General features: G+C 34.7%; 1 protein-coding gene across 4 annotated transcripts in view; it reads left to right on the top strand.

Moving 5' to 3' along the window:
• LOC138701945 (cell division cycle and apoptosis regulator protein 1-like) overlaps window positions 1-23,044 on the top strand; it is a 79,563-nt gene that overhangs the window by 30,864 nt on the left and 25,655 nt on the right. For 3 of the 4 annotated variants that reach the window (XM_069829321.1, XM_069829320.1, XM_069829324.1), the window contains 3 exons: window positions 14,883-15,105; window positions 16,084-16,158; window positions 20,914-21,114. In XM_069829321.1, the coding sequence (XP_069685422.1) occupies window positions 14,883-15,105; window positions 16,084-16,158; window positions 20,914-21,114 (499 nt within the window). The remainder of the gene's footprint in view (window positions 1-14,882; window positions 15,106-16,083; window positions 16,159-20,913; window positions 21,115-23,044) is intronic. The other variant, XM_069829323.1, reaches the window with a different exon arrangement.

The following is a 23,044-nucleotide window of genomic DNA, read 5'->3' as shown; positions in this document are numbered from 1 at the left end:
AGTGTTAAATTAAGCCAATTTTTATTGGTTTTATTTTCAGTAAGGTAATTTGCTTATTGTATACAGTAATGTTGTAAAGACACCTGCTGATTTGTAAGCAAAACTTGTAAATGATGAAATGCTTACGGGCTATTCCATATGAAATCGATCAGTATAAAACCTCGCATTTTTTTTATACTCTAATTTTTTCCCTATTTATACAAGGTGCTGAGGAGAGTGCATTTTCAGAAATATACTATCGTAAGTCAAATGGTTTTCGTACTATTGAGCGACAAATTTAGCGTATTTTATAAAAACAAGCCTCTTTCAGTGCTCAGAACTCTGGAACCATTTACTGCAGAACATTGAATGGGAGCTCATTTTGAAGCTGATATTTGGTAGGTTATGTTAAGAAGTAATACTTATTTTTATTGTACACAGAGAGACAGATAATCTGATTTTACTTACTTTTAGGTTTTTCGCAAATTTGTAAAAATGTAAAAAATATAGAGAGAAAGCCTTGCGTTATTAAGAGGGATTCGGCATTGTTTGCTTAGTGGTACGGCAATAAGTTTCGAGGGTATTAAATAGATTATTTTCACACGCCTAGACTTGAACGGCGCAGTACCGCACGCACTGGCCGAGAGCTGAAGATAAGCGAGCGTTGGGCGTCATTTTACTCCTGTGTTTATGAAAACCTGTGATAAAGCTAGCACAGCCATGACTGCTAGACGACACATCACGTGTTTATGTCTCCTGGCCTTGCTTACCTCGGCTAGCTCCTGCCTCACAGTCAGGTGGTTAGTTCACGCGCATACTATTTATTTTATTTATTTGATATTTTCAATACTTTATCAATGTGCCATCATTAAAAAATATGTGTTTATTTGTACTTTCAATGCGAAATCTAACTATATGTTTTTAAAATATTTTTTCCTTGGCAAAGGCGTCTTAATGAGGAAAAATCTGAATTTTTCCATTTCCATAAAAAGTAAGAAAATCTGTTTATATGTCAATATAAACTTTAATTTCTCAGCATCAAAATAAACCATGCTTTTGATCATTGGGTGAAAGGGTTTCGGAGCTATAACAGTTTAAAGTTACTAATTTTATGAAAATACGATAAATTTAAATATTTTAAATTTAAACACTATGAAGTTCTGATGCCTCAAACTTTGCACAAAGCATTGTATCACAGTTCAAAAAAAGTTTTATTGTATTTAGAAAATGTAAGGTCAATTTTCTTTATATTTGGGTCGATTTGAGATGGAATAGCTGTTACAAAGTATTTAAGTATTTTGAGTTGTGATAGGATTGGTATAGATGACGGTTATCCTACAAGCAGTTAAAGGTAAGTCATGCCTGCTACTCGCGTGTTTGTATAGTCTGCAAACAGCACTGTAGCTGTGTTTACATGTTGTAATGCAGACTGTGCATGAAGTATTTGCTTCCATCATTGGTATAAAGTATACATGGTGAGTACATTGAATACAACCACTCTGCAACATTATAATGTTAAATATATTCATCATGGGTAGGTATTGTATGATATTTTTAGTCATGTCTGCTCGCGATGCTTGTACAGTATGCCACTGAGTGGTTATGACTAAGGAATTGTACTACATAAAATAGACTAATGCTACTTTTGTTCTTAAAACTTCCACTACTATCAGCACTTTCTCCTCGTCTTGTTTCTCCCCCTTCCACCATGTCTTAGACATTGTTGTCTGTTACAACCTAGATATATTGTTTCTGGCTCATTTTTTATTTGTTTTTTTCTTTGGCATGTATCTTAGAAGTTGTTTTGAAATTCTTTCTTTCACTGCCTCTCTATGTTGTGTAATTCTGTAAATAATTTTTAATAAAGCCGAAATTGGTTGCATTTTTAATTCTACGATGTCTACATTTCGTTTGTGGTCCAACTTATGAATCTTAGGGCCAGTTTCACCAAGCTTTAGTAAGTCAATCCAAATGAAACATTAACTAGTGAATATTAAGATATTTAACGATTCGCTAAAATGCGAGCTGTTCACCAATCAAATTTTCTTTACATTTAATGAACAGTAACTAATGGCTCATTACGGATAAATAAGTGCGATCAAGGAATTTTTCATAACTGTATCAGAACATTTTTTTTTTATGAAACCACAGCCTACTACAGTGGAACTTCTCTTTTACGGACATTGAAGGGACGTAACAATCTGTCTGCATCTGGGAGGTGTCCATTATTGGGAGGGAGGCTCCCCAATCTGACAGTAAATTTATAATATGCATTATGTATCCCTTCACGCTTTAAATGAAATGTAACTTATTACTGTAGTTTAATTCTAAATACAGTATACAGTACTACAGTAAATTCTTTGCAACTTTGAACTAAAGTACATAAGACCAAAAAAAGGAAAATACAGTACCGTGCCATGCAATTTTATTCTAGGTCTACAGTTATGCAGTACTATAATTTACAGTTTTCAACTTACTTAACCTTTACGTTCAGGTGCCATGTCTCTCGAAACAGAACAACTGATTAAAGTGAAGAGAATAATCCTACTAACCCGATCATGTGTCGAATACAACTTCACGATCGCAGAAATCTTGGACCCATCAGACAGGTTAAATTTTATGACTTTGTTTATCCACCCGCTAACAGCTAACGAGGGGTAGCCGGCTAGGCTAGTGGTAGCCTACGAGACCCTTATTGTCTTCTTTCATGTTAAGGAATTTTTGTACAGTTCTCAAAACTAAATTATCCATTTTTGTAACACATTAGGTCTTGAAATCCAGTTTCTATCCGCAGTCAGGAGGTAGAGCAAGCTTTAGGACTGTGAAACAGCTGTCCGTGTCCGTGTCTGAGAGTGTCCGTAAACGAGAGTTAAATTTATCATTATTTATATATTATTTCAGTTGGGACATGAAAATCTGTCCGTATATGAGGAGTGTCTGTATCTTGGGGGGTGTCCGTAAGGAGAGGTTTCACTGCATATCGCAAATTGTGTACAATCTTACAATTTCTATCACTAAACTAATGATACCATTATTGGCTCATTAGGGCTGAAGTTGCTTGGTGAGCTATAAAAATGATTCAATGAGCCAGTAAATGAATTATTCATTAAAAACATAGTGAAGCTTGGTGAAACCGGCCCGTAATCTTTGTTACATTCTTTAATGGACCATCCTTCGCTACCATATACCGGCAGTGGTCTTTTTAATAGTTTGTAGATGTCTTAAATACAAATTTTGTGATTCCCATAAACTTTGATATAATTATCGACTTAACTTTTTCTTCAGTATATGGCATTTTTCGGCTTAAATGATTTGAGTACTTCACTGTGAATAACCCCTGTACATTATACTGTATGTCGCATTTCTGGTGAGTGAATAATAAGTTAATAACATACACATTTTAAAAGTATCGAAAGTGTTTTATTTTAAGGGTACTGGGTAGAGCTGTTAACAGTATTTTCATGTATGAATATGAATATATGACATATTTTTTTCCTCTGTTTCTATCAAACACAGGCTAATGTGTGATAAAGAAATGTTGTGAGTTGTGAGCTGGTCACAGAAACAAATTATCGTTCATTATTTTAATATAGGCATGGCAGAAAGAAAGAAAAGAATTTGCGATTGTCAACAGTTAGGAACACCTGTTACAAAAAGTTTTAATCTCACATTTTTCAATCTTTCCCCTTATGCAAAAAAACATATTATTTAAGAAAATGAGTGGAATAAAAACAGTACTTTTTCAGTTACACAAGCACAATGTGACAAATATCCATCATTCGTTTATTTTGTGCTATAAAAATATGACATGTCTCGCCACATTTTCACTACTTGAATTAAATATTTTAAAATAGTAACCCATTCATATTAAGAACTATATAGTTTTCATTAGCATACAAAATTGCAGCCCTTTATCTTAAGTAGTTTCTGACTAAATGGTTCCTGAATTTAGAATAATATATATTTTTTTAATACTCTTTTTTTTTTTTTTCCTGCCATTCCTATATTAAAACAATGAAAGATAATTTGTTTCTGTGGCCAGCTCACAACTCACCAACATTTCTTTATCACACAGTGCAAAGAACATTAGTCTGTATTTGATAGAAAAAGGGAAAAAAAATTATGTATTCATATTTATACGCGAAAATACTGTTAATAGTTGTACCCAGTACCCTTAATACAGACACACATATATGAAGGGTTCAGAGCCATAGTGGGCCAAGCGCCATTTATTAAAAATGGAGAAAGCAAGGGTTAAAGTTAAGTGAATGCCATAGTTTAATGAAGATTGACATATCATTTAGTTTTAATGTGTATATTTTATATTAAGTTACTTGCTATATGTTCCCATTGAATTATGGTAATAACTTATTTTAACCCTTGTTTTCTACGGTTTTAGTAAATGGTGCTTGGCCCACTATGGTTCTGAACTCTTTATGTACAATATACATACTCAACACTTTACAAACCATCTGTAGACAACTTTATCTTCATCTTAAAATCCACTCATCCTAATTTTTTTTCGCATTGGTCCTATGAAATTGAACTCAAGACTTTCTTCATTTCTTTCCTGTTCTTTAGGAATGTGGAGAGTTGACGCACTGATCCCATACTTCCTGGCCACATCTCCCTTCTTCATATCACTGTTTATTTTACTTGACTTACCAGTTCTTTCTCATGCATACTCTAATAGTGTAATAGTAGTCGGCTTGGATATTAAGACTAAAGAGTAGAGTCACTAACTAGATAAATGTACGGCAGTTTTTATACAGTCACAGTAAGCAAAGGCAACTCAGTGACGTGTACAAAAAGCTGCACGTTAGTCATAAGTTCATAACTCAAGTCTCCATGGACTGATTGAATTTCAGCATGAGGATGTTCGATTTTTCCTTACAAAAAATTCGTTTTAACAAATACTTATTCCTGAAGAAAGGAATCATTTTTACATTTGCTAAACTGAAATTCTGCGTTCGTTATAAAGGCATTCTTTTTACATTAAAAGCATAGGGAAATGGTGGGGATCAGTATAAAAATTCGCAAAACTGAAAAATTCGTTATTCTGGCGTTCGTTATAACGATATTTATTCTACTAAGCTAAATGTCTACATCCTGGTACATTATGACCATAGTACAAAACTAAACTTGATGTGTGAGGTTGTCACACCTCTGCCTCTGGTCATGTACAGAGTTTGGCTTATCAGTGTGCTTGTGTGCGTGTCCTCAACATGGACAGCAGTTACAGCCACCAGAATTAGTACATTACAACTATAACAGACTTCTTAATATAGTAGAACCTCTATTATCCGTGGTAATGAAGGGGGTGGACGGATGGTTAATCGAAAAAATCGGATAATTCGTACATAAAATATTTGCATAAGTCTATACTACAGTCTCATAATAATCCTCCGTAGTGTTGTGTTTAACATGCTAGATAGTGAATCAGAAGTTCACTAATTGGATTCTGGTTGTCAACGACGGGTTTATAAAGGTCAAGGAAGTTCCTTATGATGGTTGTTTGTGGAAGCATAGGAATAGTAGAGGGTTCCTGTTGTAGATCTACATACGTTGTATACTTCGCACGAAAACATGACGACCTTCCCTCATCCCCTTTACCAGTTAACTGCAGGCACGCGCAAGGGATAAACCCTTAGCCGAGTTGCCAATTCTTGAAGTCATTGTGATTTGCAAACGTTTTTCAAACTGTGTTCCGTGAAACCGCGATTTTCAGAAAGACTATATTATCTTTGTAAATATACGTTAATTTATAATTACTAAAACAAAATTGGCATAAAAATGAACAAACTTATTTTAAAAACACTTTATATTTATATTTTCACTAACATGTTTTGCCTAAATAAACAAAAAAATGCAGACTTCTATAATAAGTGTTAAATTCTCATGTTATTGAAGTTCCAGAATTTTATACTTAATTAAGAATGTTGCACCGGTAAAATTTTCTGAAACTGTGATCATTGAATAGTTATAGAATTTATAGTACAAAAGAGTAAAGTTAGATTTTATCAGCTTCGCCTTGGGTGATAATTTCCACGAACGCATAAAATCTGTTTACTCTAGTATGCTATACAATATTTTATCCATTACTGGTATGTAAATTTAATTTTAAATTGTAGGGCTTTTCTTTGTACTGTGTTGTTGGCGAAGAAGTTCATATATATTCATTTTACTATTGCTAATATGTTGGTTGTCATGTAGAGTGATTTAAAAGCGTTTAATTCACTGCTGTAAGTTAGAAAACTTTTAAGCACTGCTGTGAATAATGTCATTATTTAGGTTGCTAAGGACGGTGTTGCTGTTGGCGATATCTCTTTCGCGTGCTGTTCACATACTGTTCGGCGAAGTAAATCACGTATAAAATCGTCTATCTTACCGAATTCTGTTTTAATTTGTTTATTTTCTCTTTAGTTGGTGAACCGTAATTCTTAATTCCTATGCCCATATATCCAACTCCGCCGGTTGCGTCCGATGTTAAGCGATTAAGATTTATACTTATTAAACTGCCTGAACTTTCGATTACTTTATGGATAGAATTTCTAACGTTAGACACAATTTTAACACTTTGTTTTCTTAGCTACGCTCCTCTGCAAATAAGATATTCTGTTTTCTTCGACGGTGTTTTTTGTTGTTCTTGTCGTGATGGTCCTGGATCTTCAGGTGTATCAGGAGGCCTGGCTGCGGATCATCTGCTCCAACACTCATTAATCATGGCCGGAATAAATTAGACACATTGAAGCGCACAATGGTATAAAACAACACGTCGATAAAGACACTGAGAACGGGTGAAACCCAACAGGTAGAGGCAATGACTGCTATATTTGGCAATGCTGGGATCTATTGTATTTCTGCCACGCGGCTAGGGGTTGAGTAGAGGATGGGGGTTTATGAGGGATTACCAATTCCAAGAACAGAGGCCGTCATGTTTCCGAGCCAAGTATACACCTTATCCTTATTTTTCATTAAATGGCGCACAGTTGTAATGCCAGTCTCGTATTCTGATGCGAAATGAGCCGCAGTTTTTCTTTTCCTAAACCTCTCAATTATTTGCATTTTTATTTCAATACTTAGCAAGACACTTTTGACACCCGTGGAAGATATTTTGCATAGTAATTATGAAGTACGGGCATTCGGGCAGTAGGACAAGAACTGAATGCTGCACAGCTTTGCTATATATTGTGCAGTTCTTAGGACTATTTTACAAGTTGGGAAAACACTTTCAAGTAACGTTCTTATTGCTTGCAGTAGTACTATGTAAAGATAAAAGCTTTTAATGAAACACTCTTGAAAAAATACGATTATAATATAAGGTATAGTACTAAGTTTCTTACATGTTTATTTCTGTAGTAAAGAAACGAAGAAAGGAGCAACAGAAAAACAATAGGATAATCCGCCCATCGGTTAATAGGGTGATGGATAATCGGGGTTCTACTGTAGATGCTGAAAATGTCGACCCTTTTATCCCACACAAGTATAACATCACGTAAATATGTTCTCGTTCATTCTCCCCAGTTCCTTCACTGAAATTGTTGTAATTCCTAACTCATCGTTATCTGTTATTTCTTGAAATGTATGTGGATTAGACTCTGTTTAACAGTAGCCCACAGATAAAAATCACATGTTTGAGAATAGCATCAGTGTCATCTACTTTAGTCTCTGTTAAAACTGGTCTGTTGCTAGGGCTTTTTTGATCAACACTGACCCCTTGTTCTCAAATTCATTCTCTAACTTATGTACTGCCTGTCTCATTGGCAGTTTACTCAGAAATTTCACAATAAAATCTGTAGAGACCCTGCAAGCCAATTCCTACTTATAATATGTCTTGCATACAAACACTTCTTTTATTTTCTAGAGTCAAATAGCGAACCATTCTATATTTTATCTCTCAACAATCACAACATGCATGTATGTGTCCAACATGAAGGGAAATCGGGGAGCAGAGTGGCTGGTAGACAGTAGACTAGTGCCAGTCAGTCCACATGCCACAGATCGGTAAACAAAACCAATAAAACTCTGTATATTGAGCCTTATGTGCCTGTCCCTAGGGTTTCTATATCGAAACACTTCTGTGTTTATGGTTGGAGAAGTGAGACATTTATACAAATGATAATTTTGTCCCTGTTGCTTTGTTAATCACCTAAAGTATGTATCCATTCCTCGACATGAGAACATGCGAATTGAAATTTTTCCACAAATGTTTATACCTGATGGAGGTGTTTTTATCATGAAATAAAATAAAAGACGAAATTAAATGCACATTTCTATCTTCATAGGTGTATTTTAAGAAAGAGCTTCTTAAATATGTACCTATACTACTAATTGAGCTTTTAATTTTTTTTTGCCCGTAATTTCTGTGTACTTAACATTTACAGTTACAAATTAAGGAATAGTTCTACTTAATCCATCGATGTTCTGAATATAGACTGTGGAAACTGTACGTGAAAGCAGGTATTATGCATTTGTATGGTAATGTAGAAAACATAGAAAGATTATGAATATTTGAGACTCTGTAGTATGTTATGTATTGTTTTGTTCTCTTCTTTGTATGTTACTTATGTTAGTTGTAGATTTTTCTTTATTTGAGTGGCATTTTTTGTTTTAAAAATCTGGACATCTTCAGGTGTGCTCCTCCAACCTCAGTCAGCAATTTGGAAGATCTGCGTAATTTAAAGTTGGTGATATGATATATTTATTGCGTGTATCTAAATGTCAACGAAGTTTACTTTATTTAAGGTAGTTGGTTTCTGTGATTTTTTTATTTTTTTTCCTTTCTTTTAGGAATCATAGCAACTTTTTGTCTTGAGATATCGGAAGCTGTCTATTGCATTATTTTCTGGTAAACTATCCAGTGCATCAATCACATGCTATATATTTTCACAGGTGGTTCAGATATTTTTTATTTAGTGTTTTTGGGCAGAAAGGGAATTTACTATTTGAATGCATATTATATAGAAGCTGGGATAATAATTTTAATGTGATTGCTTATTGTGTGTTCCGTCTGTCTCACTGCTATCTTCTTTCTCAAGATAGTTCACTGCTTTGTTTTTGTCTGGTACTGTTATGTATTGCGGGTAAGTGGCATGTTGGTTTTTTTGTGTATAATGTTTTTCAGACATTTGCAAATCTGGTGCAGCAGGTTTATACATAGTGGTAGAATGATAGAAATATATTCATGTTGAAAGATTATATTAAACATTTGTATTAAAGTAAAGAGAAAATTTATGTTTTAGTGCTCTTTGTAGTTTATGCATATAGGAAAATTCACTATTGAGGTTAAACTTCATTAAAGAAAAAACTATAAAAGTTTAGCCAACATCTGGTGATTGAATGATTTTAAAATTATTTCATGTATATATTGGCGGTTTAATAGATTTTCTTCTTTATAAAATAAACCAATTTATTTTTCTCCGCAGTGTCTCTATATTAGATGATATATTCGAAATTTCCAAATAGGATTTAACTATCTTCCATTACATTAAGCTCATTTGTTAAAATATATATGGAAATTCCGATATAAATCCCATTCAGAATTTTGATCTATCATAAAGATTCCACCTTGTATACCCAAAACAATTCATATTTCATAAATTGAGCCCGGATGTTCAGACATTTACAATATTTAAAGTAGGCAGGCAAAAAAAAAGGCAATTAAAACATGAAAAGGGCACTGTAAATCTAGAAAAGACACATTACGTAGGCAAAAAGTAGGCAGAAAAGGCAATTGAAACATAAAAAAAAGATACTGTAAATCTAGAAAATACAATACATGAAAAAGGAACTATAAATCTTGAAAAGACAATAGATAGGCAAAAAAAAAAGGCAATTAAACATGAAAAAGGGCACTGTAAATCTAGAAAAGACACAATATGCAGGCAAAAAAGACATTAAATCTAGAAAAGACAATACACAAGCAAAAAAAAAAAAAAAAGGTACTATAAATCTTGAAAAGACACGATAGGCAAAAAAAGGCAATTAAACATGAAAAAAGGTACTGTAAATCTAGAAAAGACAATATGCAGACAAAAAAAAGGGCACTATAAATCTAGAAAAGACGCAATAGGCAGGCAAAATGGCAATTAAAAACATGAAAATCTACTGTAAGTTTAAGGGAAGAGATAATATATTTTATCACTTAATTTATATTATATTTATGCAACACCACTAACTATTTGATGCACATCACCACAAGGTACGTTTTCGATTTTCAGATGTTAAATTCTGCCTTCAAGCTTGGACTCTCACTTTGAGAGAGGAATAGAGATTAAGGATGTTTGAGAATAAGGTTCTTAGGAAAATATTTGGGGCTAAGAGGGATGAAGTTACAGGAGAATGGAGAAAGTTACACAACGCAGAGCTGCACGCATTGTATTCTTCACCTGACATAATTAGAACATAAAATCCAGACGCTTGAGATGGGCAGGGCATGTAGCACGTATGGGTGAATCCAGAAATGCATATAGAGTGTTAGTTGGGAGGCCGGCGGGAAAAAGACCTTTGGGGAGGCCGAGACATAGATGGGAAGATAATATAAAAATGGATTTGAGGGAGGTGGGATATGATGGTAGAGACTGGATTAATCTTGCTCAGGATAGGGATCAATGGCGGGCTTATGTGAGGGCGGCAATGAACCTCCGGGTTCCTTAAAAGCTAATAAGTAAGTAAGAAAGTAAATTCTGCCTTCTATCAGGTAGAATAGTTCTTATCGCAGAAAAAATCGTGCTAGTCAACTGACGTAACTGAGGCATGTTTGAAGCAAGCTAGTGCAGATGGACTGTGTTTACCACAACTGTAGTATTATCTTTCATTGTTTGGCAGATTTGTTTTATTTCCTGTATGCCAGTATTTAGAGATAGTATAGTTTGTACTTCTCACTAATGGCATTTGGGTAGGTGGGAGGGGATTTTAAGCATACTTCTAATTCCGTTTATTTAATAAAATAAGTTCTATTAAATGTGTTACAACTGTAGGATAATCGACATTAAACCTACACATGAGAAAGTTAAATTGAAGGCAATTAAGTGTTGGTTGTTAAAATAACTTAAAATAGCAAATTAGCAAATAAATAATCTTTCAATTTATTTAAAAAAATGGAAAATATTCACGTATTAAAATAGGATGTAAAAGCTGAAACACGCAAATAGGCAAAATAAAAATTGGCTCTATCTCTCTTAAATACCTCGAAATGTATTTAATTCTTTATGACTTTGACTTACATCAACCGAGTAGTAAAAGGCATTTTTCCAAACATCCGGGCTCTATTCATAAGTAAAAGTCTTTTCAAAATGTTTATTATCATAATAGTTTATATAAACTTGATAGCAAACAAGAATGTGGAAGTTAATTTACATATAATATCTAGTATGCTCTTGTACTGAAGATAATCTCAAAAGGTATGTTGCAGCAAGCAATTCAGAACACGTTAAGAAATAATACCAAACATCTTTTGACGCATGCGCTAGTTGAGTACTAGTTCAGGATTTTCGTTGTTGGAACATTTCATGAACTGTTCTTTCATGGCCTTCACAGTTTCTTCTCATATTAAAAATATATTCATCTTCCGAACTTAATTCGTCATAATATATATCACTATCATCTTCCAAATCACTCATGATCGACTGTTTTTTAATTTTAACCTGCCCAGTCTCGAAGCATTTTAACCTCAATGTCAGAAGTCATCTGCGCATGTGTGAGCAGTTCATAATTCCCAGTTCCTGTTCTAATTGAGAACCAATTTTGCTCATTCCAAACAAGTTCCAAGGCATGTTGGAGCAGGGAACAGAGAGTTCAGAATCAGTTCAAGTCTTGTTGGAATGCACACTGAGCTACTGCACATGAGCAGTGGTTCATAATCGATTCTGAACCATGCTGGAACAAACCTAAAACATACTGACATGAAGGTTAAGACTGGATTGATACTTACGTAAATTGATAATTACATTTACCAGTTATTTGCTCTTGACACTATGTATGAACCTGCTGCATGATGTGAAGTTTTTGCTGTAGATGTTGATATGCTGATTTTGCAAGCATATATAAACATGTGTTATTGCTGTTCTCTTCCCCATGAAAGACCACGAAACAGGTTGCAGTTTTTTCCTCATACTTGGTTGCAGTAACTTGACTCATTGTGTTATTCTGTTCGGAGAGAATGGGAGTCAAACGAGGCGGTATTCATTGACAGTTCCATCTTGACTCCTTGCTTCCGAATTCCTTACATATTGCCTTGTAATCCTATCATAACAGTGAAGATAAAATAAATGGGGAAATTGGAAGAAGAAATATCTAAAAGTTTTGTGCAATTCCCGCGTCCTTGCAGGAGATTTTCGTATCTGCTTGAATATCTGTAAGTTCTGAGAATGCATTGTCAGGAATTTGAAGGCGAAAAGGGCAATGGGTGGAAAAAAGAATATATTGCATGCTACGGTGTATAAAAAGGAGTACATTCTTTCACTAAATAAGTACGTAAGACAGCTTTGTCGACTTAAGGTCCGTTTTGTAACTCAGTCTGTTATCATATTTCAAATTAGTCAGGAGTTGAGCCCAAAATCTGTAGAGTTCTGCTCTGCATGAACATGGAATAGACCTCTTTCCTCTTTTGAGTACATTTTTTTTTACTAGGAATTGGCAGTCATAAAGTATAATTAGGACAAAAAATTATTAAAAATTAACTCGACACATCACTTACAATCCATTTTTTATTCTCTTACTGCTAGGTGGCACTTCAACTGCTTGTAGTGCATTATGAGCTTCCAAGGTAGCCAAAAAAATTCTTACTAGCCCACCAGTTATATTCCATAAAAAATAAAACTCACATAGTTTTATTTGAAAACTTTCTACACAAAGTATTTACTCTAAAGGTTTTCTTTCGTCAAAACATGTGCATCCTCTTATGCTTTTTGTCTTGTACACATCCAGTCTCTCAAGTTTCTAACGACATATATGATGTAGGTTGACTAAAAACTTTAAGGAAGTTAGTTGTTAGGCCGCGCAAAAGTTGTAAAAAATATTCAGTTCTGATACATTGCTTTACTTCTTGAAAAAACAAAACATCATAATTAAGTTTTCATTAGTAATTGCAGTAAATACACATGCATTGGTGCAGTTTTCTCTCTTCTTACATTTCAGTTTAAACACATACACTTAGAAGTAGCAGGAGTCACTCTTGCCAGAAGGAATATTGTTCGTTTAAATATTATGGCCTTTGGGCATATTTGAATTTCTTTAACAACTTAATTTCTTTTTTTCTCTCATATAATCAAATGTAGGGCAGAATGATCTTAATAAAAGTAATAGAGAGCTAAGATAGCGTGAAAATTACTGTGTCTAGTTAAAATAGTTTTTCTACAAAGTGTTCTGACAACTTGGAAAATGTAGGTTTTGGTAAACAGCATTTAAAGCTAAATGTACAAGGTGTTTCAGTAGAATATAATGGTTTTCATAGCCTCACCTGCCATCCCTTCCCCTAGTGGCACTTTTCTTACCATTGAGCAATATTTTCACTATCTATAGCTGCACTATCAGCTTACATCATGTGATCCCCAAGATAGTAGTGAAAGAATCTCTTGGAGAATCACTTATCATCACCATTAATTATTACATAAAAAATAAAAATAATATATTATAGTTTTATTTAAAAACATTCTACACAGAGTTTTATATTGTTTGGGGATTTCCTCATCGAAACATTGCTTTTACCTTTGTATACTTTTAGTCTCTATTCATTTTCTAACAATATTATACACTGTAGGGCGACTAACAACTTTGATACTGCTATTATATAGTAAATCGAGAAACATCTATTTCAGTCACACAATCACAACAGAAATTCTCGATCATACTGTCAGACTCAGCAGAAAACTTAATTCCCTTTAATAGATATTGGACGACTCTTGAAATATTTACTCTATTCGGAACACTCTATATCCTGAAGGCTTATTGCTCTTGTCAGTAGAATTGGTGATAGCAATATGGTACATGGCGAGGTAAGTCTGAGGATTTGACATAGAATTACCCAATATGTGCTTTACAGTTTGGAAAAATCTCTAAAAACCCCTAACAAGACAATTAGCTGCATTGTTATTTGAACCTGCATGCGAGAACAGCTTCAGATCTTGAGTCCAACTTGCTACTATCTCAGCTGTGCCAGTCCTACAAGAATCTTGTTTTTGTCCTGTCTTATTTTATTGTTATCTCATTTTAATTCTAGCCAGAATACAAAGGGTGGGGCACATAAAGGGAACTCAAAGCATAGCTGCAGAAGAAAATTCCATATAGTGGTAAGGAATTAAAATGGATGTAATGAGATATTTGTTTTGAGGTTACCAGGACACATTCTCCATGAAAAACGATATATAGATTGTGGCGTTAATAATGAACAAACTTATATACGACTGTGATGTCCATCCAGCATTAAAATGGCATGTGTTTAAGTTATTTAATATACATTGCTACGTAACTATTATTTTGAAGGTTACATTAATAGACATTTCAGTGATAGTTTGATAGGGAAGGTTAAATTAGACTGTACGTGTTAAAATGATATATCTTAGTGTAAGTGTTGGTGAATGTATGTTTGGTGAAGTGAGGTGATTTCTGTGGTCGTTATTACTGACAATCCATTCCATGTTAATGTCATATTGCTCACTTCATTTTTGTGAGCAAAACAAATACATTGTATGTGTATGTAGCAGAATGGTACACTCTAGTTGTATTTACTTCCAAGCGTAGTTGGAGCTAGACATGAATGTTGGGTACTTTTAGGGATGCAGGAAACAATCCAATTATCCACCTTGGCAGCCTCGGAGTTCCGGACTTGCTTGTCGCTCATTCGCCTCCGAAGTTAAGGTAGTCTATGTTGCTTGTAATGCGAGGGTAACTTCTGACCCTGACAGGTATCGGTTTCTGGAGATATACTACCGGCGGGGCGAGTCTACCCACAAGGGGCGTGTGGTACCAGCGCGGGTTGAAACAGTGGTACTATTTCTCCCAGATGTTTGGAGCTGTGTGCCAACGCGCCTGGAGTGGGATGGCCTGCATCTCAACTACAAGAAGCAACTGGAACGCAAGCTGAAGGCGGACCAAGATGGCACAGATGGAGTCAATGCAGATGAAAAGGCACAGCCAACCATACACAACCCTCTTTATGCATCTCTTTTTCTTAGAGACCTTACTTTTCTTTCTCTATTTTCTTCCCCTGTATATATTGTAGAGTGAAAGAACACGCGTGTGTTTGTGTGAAAGAGAGAGTGTTTGAAGCCTTGCAACCTTATTGTTTTTCTTGTCAGGTAGCAAGTGGGTGAGAATCGAATTTGGTCGGTTTGCTGACAGGAAGTGGTGGAGCCAGTTTTTGGGGACACTTAAATCGGTGGGATGGTACTAAAAGATGCAATCGTCTCTTGAGCTGCAGGATCATACATGTTTCTAAGTTCTGGAGGTGATGTATTTTACTTCATGCAGGAAAAATAATGCCCAAAAGCCACCGGAGTTCCACCAAGGCTGGCAAAGCCCTGAAGGATGGTGTTCCAACATCGATGCTGTCCCCACGACTGAGAAGGGGGGTATGCCCTTTTTTTTTTATAGAGGTGACCACACTGTATGCAGCAAAGTTTTGGGTTAAGGGATATTTTGGGTCATTGAGATCCTTTCGCTGATCGAGAATGGAGTCAAAAGTGCCTAGCTGTGGGCTCAGAGTTCCCCAAGCAAGGTGGAAGCAGACACTCAACTTGTTTTCTTCCATAACCCAATTCCTTATCCTAATTAAGAAGCTAAAATAATATTATTCACAGCAGGGAAATTACAGATGTATGCTGTACTAATCCTGTAGTGGCAAAACAACAGTGTCTGGTGATTTCTCCTTAGTGACTTTGTTTTGTCACTGCACATAGCTGTATTTACATATTGCTAGAAAGAAAGTTGAATGGTAAGTGCTGTTCAGTTTTGCTTTCTAGTGAGGCGGTGGTGTTGTATGTGAGATTGTGCTTTGTGCCCCCTTGCATCGAATTCCCTGCCATGTTCCACTGCAGTGTGTATAGAGTCATGGCAGACGCTTTGGTGCAGTTGAAGGGAAATTAATTTGTTCAATATTGGTTCCAGGAGGGAGAAGAATGTACAAGTGAGATCAAAAAGGAGCCAACACATTTCTCTGAGTTGGACCCAAAAGGGATGAAGGTGAGTGACTTATATTTAAATAACTGTCAAATGAAAGTGTCCTAGAATGGGGTGACACAACTGTAATACCATAAAGAAAAAATATATTTACCAAGTATTTAATGTCAAAATCTTGAATGTTCTTTTATCTTATTGTTTTGTTTCAGAGATTCAGCATTATTGATGATAAATAATTAGCTACACTGAAACATTAAAGCAAAGAGGAAATTTTTTTTTTTTTTTTAATTTCACGATGTAAATATTTTTGTCATTCTTTATATTAGAAAATAGGATACTCAGCTGTTACATTCTACACTTCAAAATCACAGAATAGTCCTTACTATTCCTCGGTAGGGACTTCAACACTACTTTCGTTATTTGTGTAGTTTTTAGTTTACAAATTCTTGAAACTAAAGAGTAACAAAATGGTAAGAGTACTTTAAGAAATCTATTAAATATATGCTATAAATATTCAGTTTCAGTTGGTGCAATTAATAAGGTAGACGTAAATTAATTTAACTCATTCCTTGTGTTTTGTGTTACTGTAAAGTAAACATCTTTTTAAAATGTGCATTAAACTGCATAACATCCTGCTTCTTAATGGTGCCATATCTAACAAAGGAATCATCCCAGGTCGTGGTGCTTGAATTTAATGAAAATGCATATTTAATCTAATTTTCGTTCGTTAAGAAACATGGTGATAATCATTCATTTCGCTTTTTCCTCGTTTACGAAATATACTGACTCGAAAATCGATGCTACTTATGCCGTTTCTTGCATGTACTTGGATCCTCATAGTTCTGCAACACCGTATCACAGTTCTCTCATTAATGTCCTAGTCTATTTTATTTCTCTTAACTGCACAACCTGGGACGGTTCCCTTGTAAGAGCAAATTTGTTAGCACTTCGACATGGGGTAGAAGATATAACTGGTAACCGAACGATTAGTATCGGTTGCATAGCTTTATCTGAAATAATTAACAATAACTTGTTTGTTCGTTGATATAAATGTACCATAATGTGCAATAGGCAGTTAGATATTTTGTGGAACATTCTTCTTATCTATGTTTCCAATTTTTGCAAAAAGAGCATATTGTTACGATACACTTTTTGTTTGAAGTTTTCTCACAGATAAAATCAGACAAATCAGGAGAATTTGATGGCCATATTCCTCGACCTGATTATACTGCCACCATTTGACAGAGAGTATCAAATGAGCAGTGTGGTATATGGAAAGTTGCATTGTCCTACTGAGAATGTGTAATGTTTTTCACTCTCAGTGAGCATACAAAAAAATGGTATTAGTATGTTTTTCATATAATAGTCCACATGTACAGTGCGTTCGTAGCTCGGCCGGACCATTCTGTGGCAGCCTTGGACTGGGTGAAGATTGGCGCACTTGCCACCAGAGTAGCGCTGTAGCCTAATGTTAGTAGAGTAGTTAGTGTTCCGTACCCATGACTTGCCGGTCATTTACGTTTACCCAGTCCAAGGCCGCTGCAGAACAGTCCAACCGAGCTACGAACGCACTGTATTATCTATACTAATAATAAATCTGTAGCCGAAATTTTTCTGGTAATTTTCGATTTTCCAAAAATAATTGGTCCTAACATATATAATTAATCACCTTGAAACCGAAAATCGCTTTTTTGAAATTTTTGTTTGTATGTGTCTGTCTGTCTGTCTGTATGTATGTTTGTTTGTTACCTTTTCACGCGATAATGGCTGAACGGATTTCGATGAAAATTGCAATATAAATTAAGTTCATTGTAACTTAGATTTTAGGCTATATGGCATTCAAAATACATTATTTAAAAGGAGGTTATAAGGGGGCCTGAATTAAATAAATCGAAATATCTCGCTTATTATTGATTTTTGTGAAAAATGTTACATAACAAAAGTTTCTTTAAAAATTATTTATGATAAGTTTTATTCTTTGAAAAATTTTGATAGGACTGATATTTAATGAGATAAATGAGTTTTAAAATTAAAATAACTGCCATCTAAGGCCGTGTAATGAATTAAAAAACAAATGACTTCGTCTATAAGGGGCCTTGGACAGCAACAATCGAAAGCTATGAAAGATAGCCTACAGATAATGTTTCTGTGTTTGTATGAAGTAATATCGGAAGCTAAATTAACCGATTTGTATAATTAATTATTAATTCACCATTGGAAAGTGTAGTTTCTCTGGATGGACATAATGCTATAATGTTATTACAGTAACTTCTGAGTGAGTCGAGGACAGGTAAGATTAAAATAGCTTCTTATGCACAGAAAATTTGATAGGCTATTCTGTACATTCGTTTCCTGTATTTCCTAAAATAATTTTTATGACCAAGTGAGTGGTCTCTGGATCAAAATGATCGCATTTTAATTATGCAAATACAATTTAAATTAAGTATCATAATAAACGATTTATCCTTCTATCAAACACGAATGTTCCCTGGATCAAATGTCCTATTTTAATTATGTAATTACTTTATATTTATTTCTAACGGGTGCAGTGGAGCACACGGGTACGGCTAGTCTCTTTAATTAAATATTAGACCAGTGACACAGTGAGCATTTCACACATCTACTTTTTGATAGTACAGTGGATTTTCATGTACAACATGGGAGTTTTTTATTATCAGAAATCGAATTTTGAGAATATACACCACTGTCTACTCGAAACTATGTCTTGACTGTCATGAAAATGCGTGATTTATGGACATTTCCATCATGGATAGAATGAAGCAAGCAGTTGTAGAAATTAACCGTTGCATTGAAATCAGGGGATTCCGGTCTTTGAATGATAGAAAGTTTATTTAGCTAACACATCAAACTTTTAAGTTCTAATCTTTCCAATTTCCTGAGCTAGATGATGGCTTGACATTTTAGGTCTTCTAATATGACCTAATATGACATGCTTATCTTCAGGGTTTCATTTGATCAGAGTTCTCTCAACAAAGATTTTTTTCTTACTTAATACCGTATCAGTTACTCGCCACATTCTGAACGGTCATTCTACACTATGATTTCTTAGTAAAATATAAGTTTCAACGAGAAAAATGCACTGTTCGGCAAAATATTGAACCATTTTAGGATGGAAAGTGTACTAACTGAAAATTCCGTGTAAACTAAGAAATCACTCCATTTTTTCTCTTCATTAGTTGTAAGGAAGGGGTTTATGACTGAATTGGGCTGTAAGAAAGCTCGGAAGTGGTTATTCCCTAGCAGCAGTTGAAAGATGGCGGCAAACAAAAGAAATGGAAAGTGTTACTTTTCACTCACATTCTATTATTAAAATGTACTTTTTCGGGGAAATATGCTTCCAGGGATTTTTTGTGTTGAAGTTCCATTTATATAGGGTGGAAAGGAACCAATTACATTAATTCACAGTGGTAATAGACGAAGTCAATGCGAACAAGTTTTGTCAAATAAGTTTTTTGTTATGTGTTTTGAGAATACGAAATGTTGTTGTTGTTTTCTAATGCCAGGCGTTTGACAATAAAGTCATTTGAACTCTTGCACTCCAATATTTTTCAAAGATATTATCATGGTCTAATGTAAAAAAATGTAATGTGTTGCAACAGTGCAATGTTCCTTGAGATCATTTCTTCGCAGTGAGGGTGAATGTAACTCCAGTCATTCACTCCGCAAGACTTTTAAGAGGAGAATGTAAACAAAAACGTCTCATCAAATACGTTTTGATCAGATTACTGTAGATGCAAACGTAAAGTATTTGATCAATTAATTACGCAAATTGTTTCATTTTTAATATTCTTTGTTATGCTATAACCACTTTAACTCTAATTTTGATACCTTATTTAACATTCACAGGTCCACACCTGTGGAGTAATGGTCAGCGCGTCTGGCCACGAAACCAGGTGGCCCGGGTTCGAATCCCGGTCGGGGCAAGTTACCTGGTTGAGGTTTTTTCCGGGGTTTTCCCTCAACCCAATACGAGCAAATGCTGGGTAACTTTCGGTGCTGGACCCCGGACTCATTTCACCGGCATTATCACCTTCATTTCATTCAGACGCTAAATAACCTAGATGTTGATACAGCGTTGTAAAATAACCCAATAAAAAAACATTCACAGTATGTTGATTTCTTCACTTTTTACGTAATTACAAAATAGTAAAGAATGTACATTCTTATAAAATAACATTATTACGAATACACATTCTGTAACTCAATCTCCATTTAAGTTATCTTTGAAGAAATTAAAAATAACTTAATTTAGAAAAGAAATTAAGTTTACAGTAATGTTAAGTAATATGTTAAGTGTCACGAATATACAGTAACTTGATCGAAGTGTATCTGATGACATTTTTGTTTACATTCTCGTCTTGCAAATCTTGCAGAGTGAATGATTGCAATTACTCACACTCACTCCTGCTGCAGAGCAATGACCTCAAGAAGTGTTGCAACACGTTACATTTCATATGGAAAATAGCTGACAGCACTACTCAAGGCTGGTAACTACTGAATTTATGACCAGCTAATTTTTTTGTATTTGTCTATCTGCTCTGCTCTAGAGAGCTAACAGTGTGTGCAGTTGAAGGAGAGGTTTTCACATGAACTCATTAACAGTTCCTTTGTGAGATCTAATGTTCATAGAATAAAAATTTTAGAATGTGATATTGATATGTAAGTTGTATTTCCTTATAAATTCAGGCAGTAGGCTAATCATTAGATAAATAGTTCTGGTGACAATCCATTAAGACATAATTTTAACAGTGCCACAACTAGTATCGTGGTGATTTGCTGTTATGTGTGCCTGCTCAGGTGAATGAACTTCGACAGGAATTGGAGGCACGAACCTTGAGTCCGAAGGGACTAAAATCTCAGCTTATTGCACGGCTCACCAAGGCTATTAAGACGGAGGCAGAGAAGGCTGAAGAGGAAGAGGTCAAGAAGGGTGAAGATCCTGAACCTATGCCTAAGCAAGATTCGGAGGACAAAGATGACGAGAAAAAGAAAAAAGAGGTAAAGCTATGGTCTTTATTCATTGTACAGTCAACTCTCGATTATTCGGGAATTATCTGCATTGCAACTTAAGTAGAACAACCAAAAGAAGATTCTTGCCAGCCATATCATGTTGAAAATAACGGTTCTCATTCACTCACCAAAGTCAAGCAACGTTGGTCGATACTTGGATGGGTGATCGCTTGGGAACACCACATTCTGTTGGCAAAATATGTTGCTAATAGCTTCATTGCTAGCCGCAACTCCACATTAGAAACCAATTATGTTTTTCATTCACATTGCCTTTGGCTATTGTTCTGATTCTCTGGCCCCTTGCCAGTGAGAGAAGCACATGCAACAGCAATTGATTTCATCATCTTAGACATGAACTGCAATTTGTTCGTATGAAAAAATTATAGGTACAGTAGAACCTCTGTTGTCCGTGGTAATGAAGGGATGGACTGAATGGTTAATCGAAGAAAATTGGTTTTCAAAGTGGGTTCCCCAAAACTCATTATGGGAGTCCGCAATTATTCTGAATAAGGGCCTTTGTTTCCTTCCTTCAGAAAGGTTTTTATTTTTTTATGTGGCAGTAATGTTAGAAGTGCATTGGTCTTTATTTTTGTTGAGACAACTTATATATTCGTTCAAATGTTGTGGACAGCCTTTGTATGTTACTAAACAGTATGAGATTGTAGGAAGGATTTTTCGTGTTACAATAATGTCTCAAGTACATTGGCCGTTTTTGGTACAGTTTATAAATTCGTTCATCGCACTTCATCTCGCCAAAAATTATAAACTTGTAAAATTTTAACTTGTAAGATCTATGGAATGTAAATAAATGAAATGAAAAAAAATAATAATAATTTGACAGCCTTCTTGTGTTATTAAATTTATTAAACAGTAAAATACAAATTTAAACATAATAACCACATACATTTTGTAAATTTTGTTTATAAGCAATCATTGGCGTAAAAAATTGTAAAAATTGTGAATTATGATTTATTTAACGATACTTGCAACTGCCGAGGTTATATCAGCATTGCTGGTGTGCCGGAATTTTGTCCCGCAGGAGTTTTTACATGCCAGTAAATCTACTGACATGAGCCTGTCGCATTTTAGCGCACTTAAATGCCATCAACCTGGGCCAGGATCGAATCCCAACCTCGGGCGCTCTACTGACTGCACTCATTGGCATAAATGTCAGCACAATATGAAGATAAACACAGAGATTATTTTCCGGTTCCTAATTCTAACAATATGTGGCTATAAATTCTCTTTATCAACACGGAAACTCACAATCTCACCAAAAGGAGAAAGATCGGCTTGTTGAGTTATCATTGACACTGTTTGGAAAAATGTTTAAGTGAATTTCAGCATTTTAATTTTTGGCTGAAAGTTCATACAGAACATAAAGAACTCTCAGTATGAGCCTTGAAACATTTAATGCCATTTCCACGACTTGTGTGAGCAGGCATTTTTTGTTCTTTGCTGTATCATCACTGTTAAAAAACAGAGTAAATGTGGCAACATGCTTGAGATTAAAGATAATTGACGTTGATCCTAATATACATTTTAAGCACAAAGAAAGCAATTTCAGCATTCTCACTGAAGTAGGGAAACTTGATTTTTTTTTTTTTTTTTTTTTTTTTCAGTAAAATATTATACGAAGATTGTATTGGAATTTAGAGTATTTTTTGCTTTACTGTTTTTAAAATCATCTCTGCTGTAATGTATTAATGAAGACTGTCTACTTTTTTTCAGTACACTGTTATTATTTACATTTTGTTTAATTCACATATACAGTTAATATTAATTCAATTTTGTACAATATAACAGAAATATCACTACTCATATTCACTTAATATTAATCTCAAAATCTAAGCTATCCATCATTCCTATATTATTACGATGTACCGAAGTACATATGATATTTCCGTGCAGAAATTCT

This window comes from Periplaneta americana, chromosome 6, assembly GCF_040183065.1.
Source record: "Periplaneta americana isolate PAMFEO1 chromosome 6, P.americana_PAMFEO1_priV1, whole genome shotgun sequence".
Classification (NCBI taxonomy): domain Eukaryota; kingdom Metazoa; phylum Arthropoda; class Insecta; order Blattodea; family Blattidae; genus Periplaneta; species Periplaneta americana.
The sequence above is the reverse complement of the archived record's forward strand: the minus strand, read 5'-3'. Positions and strand labels throughout refer to the sequence as shown.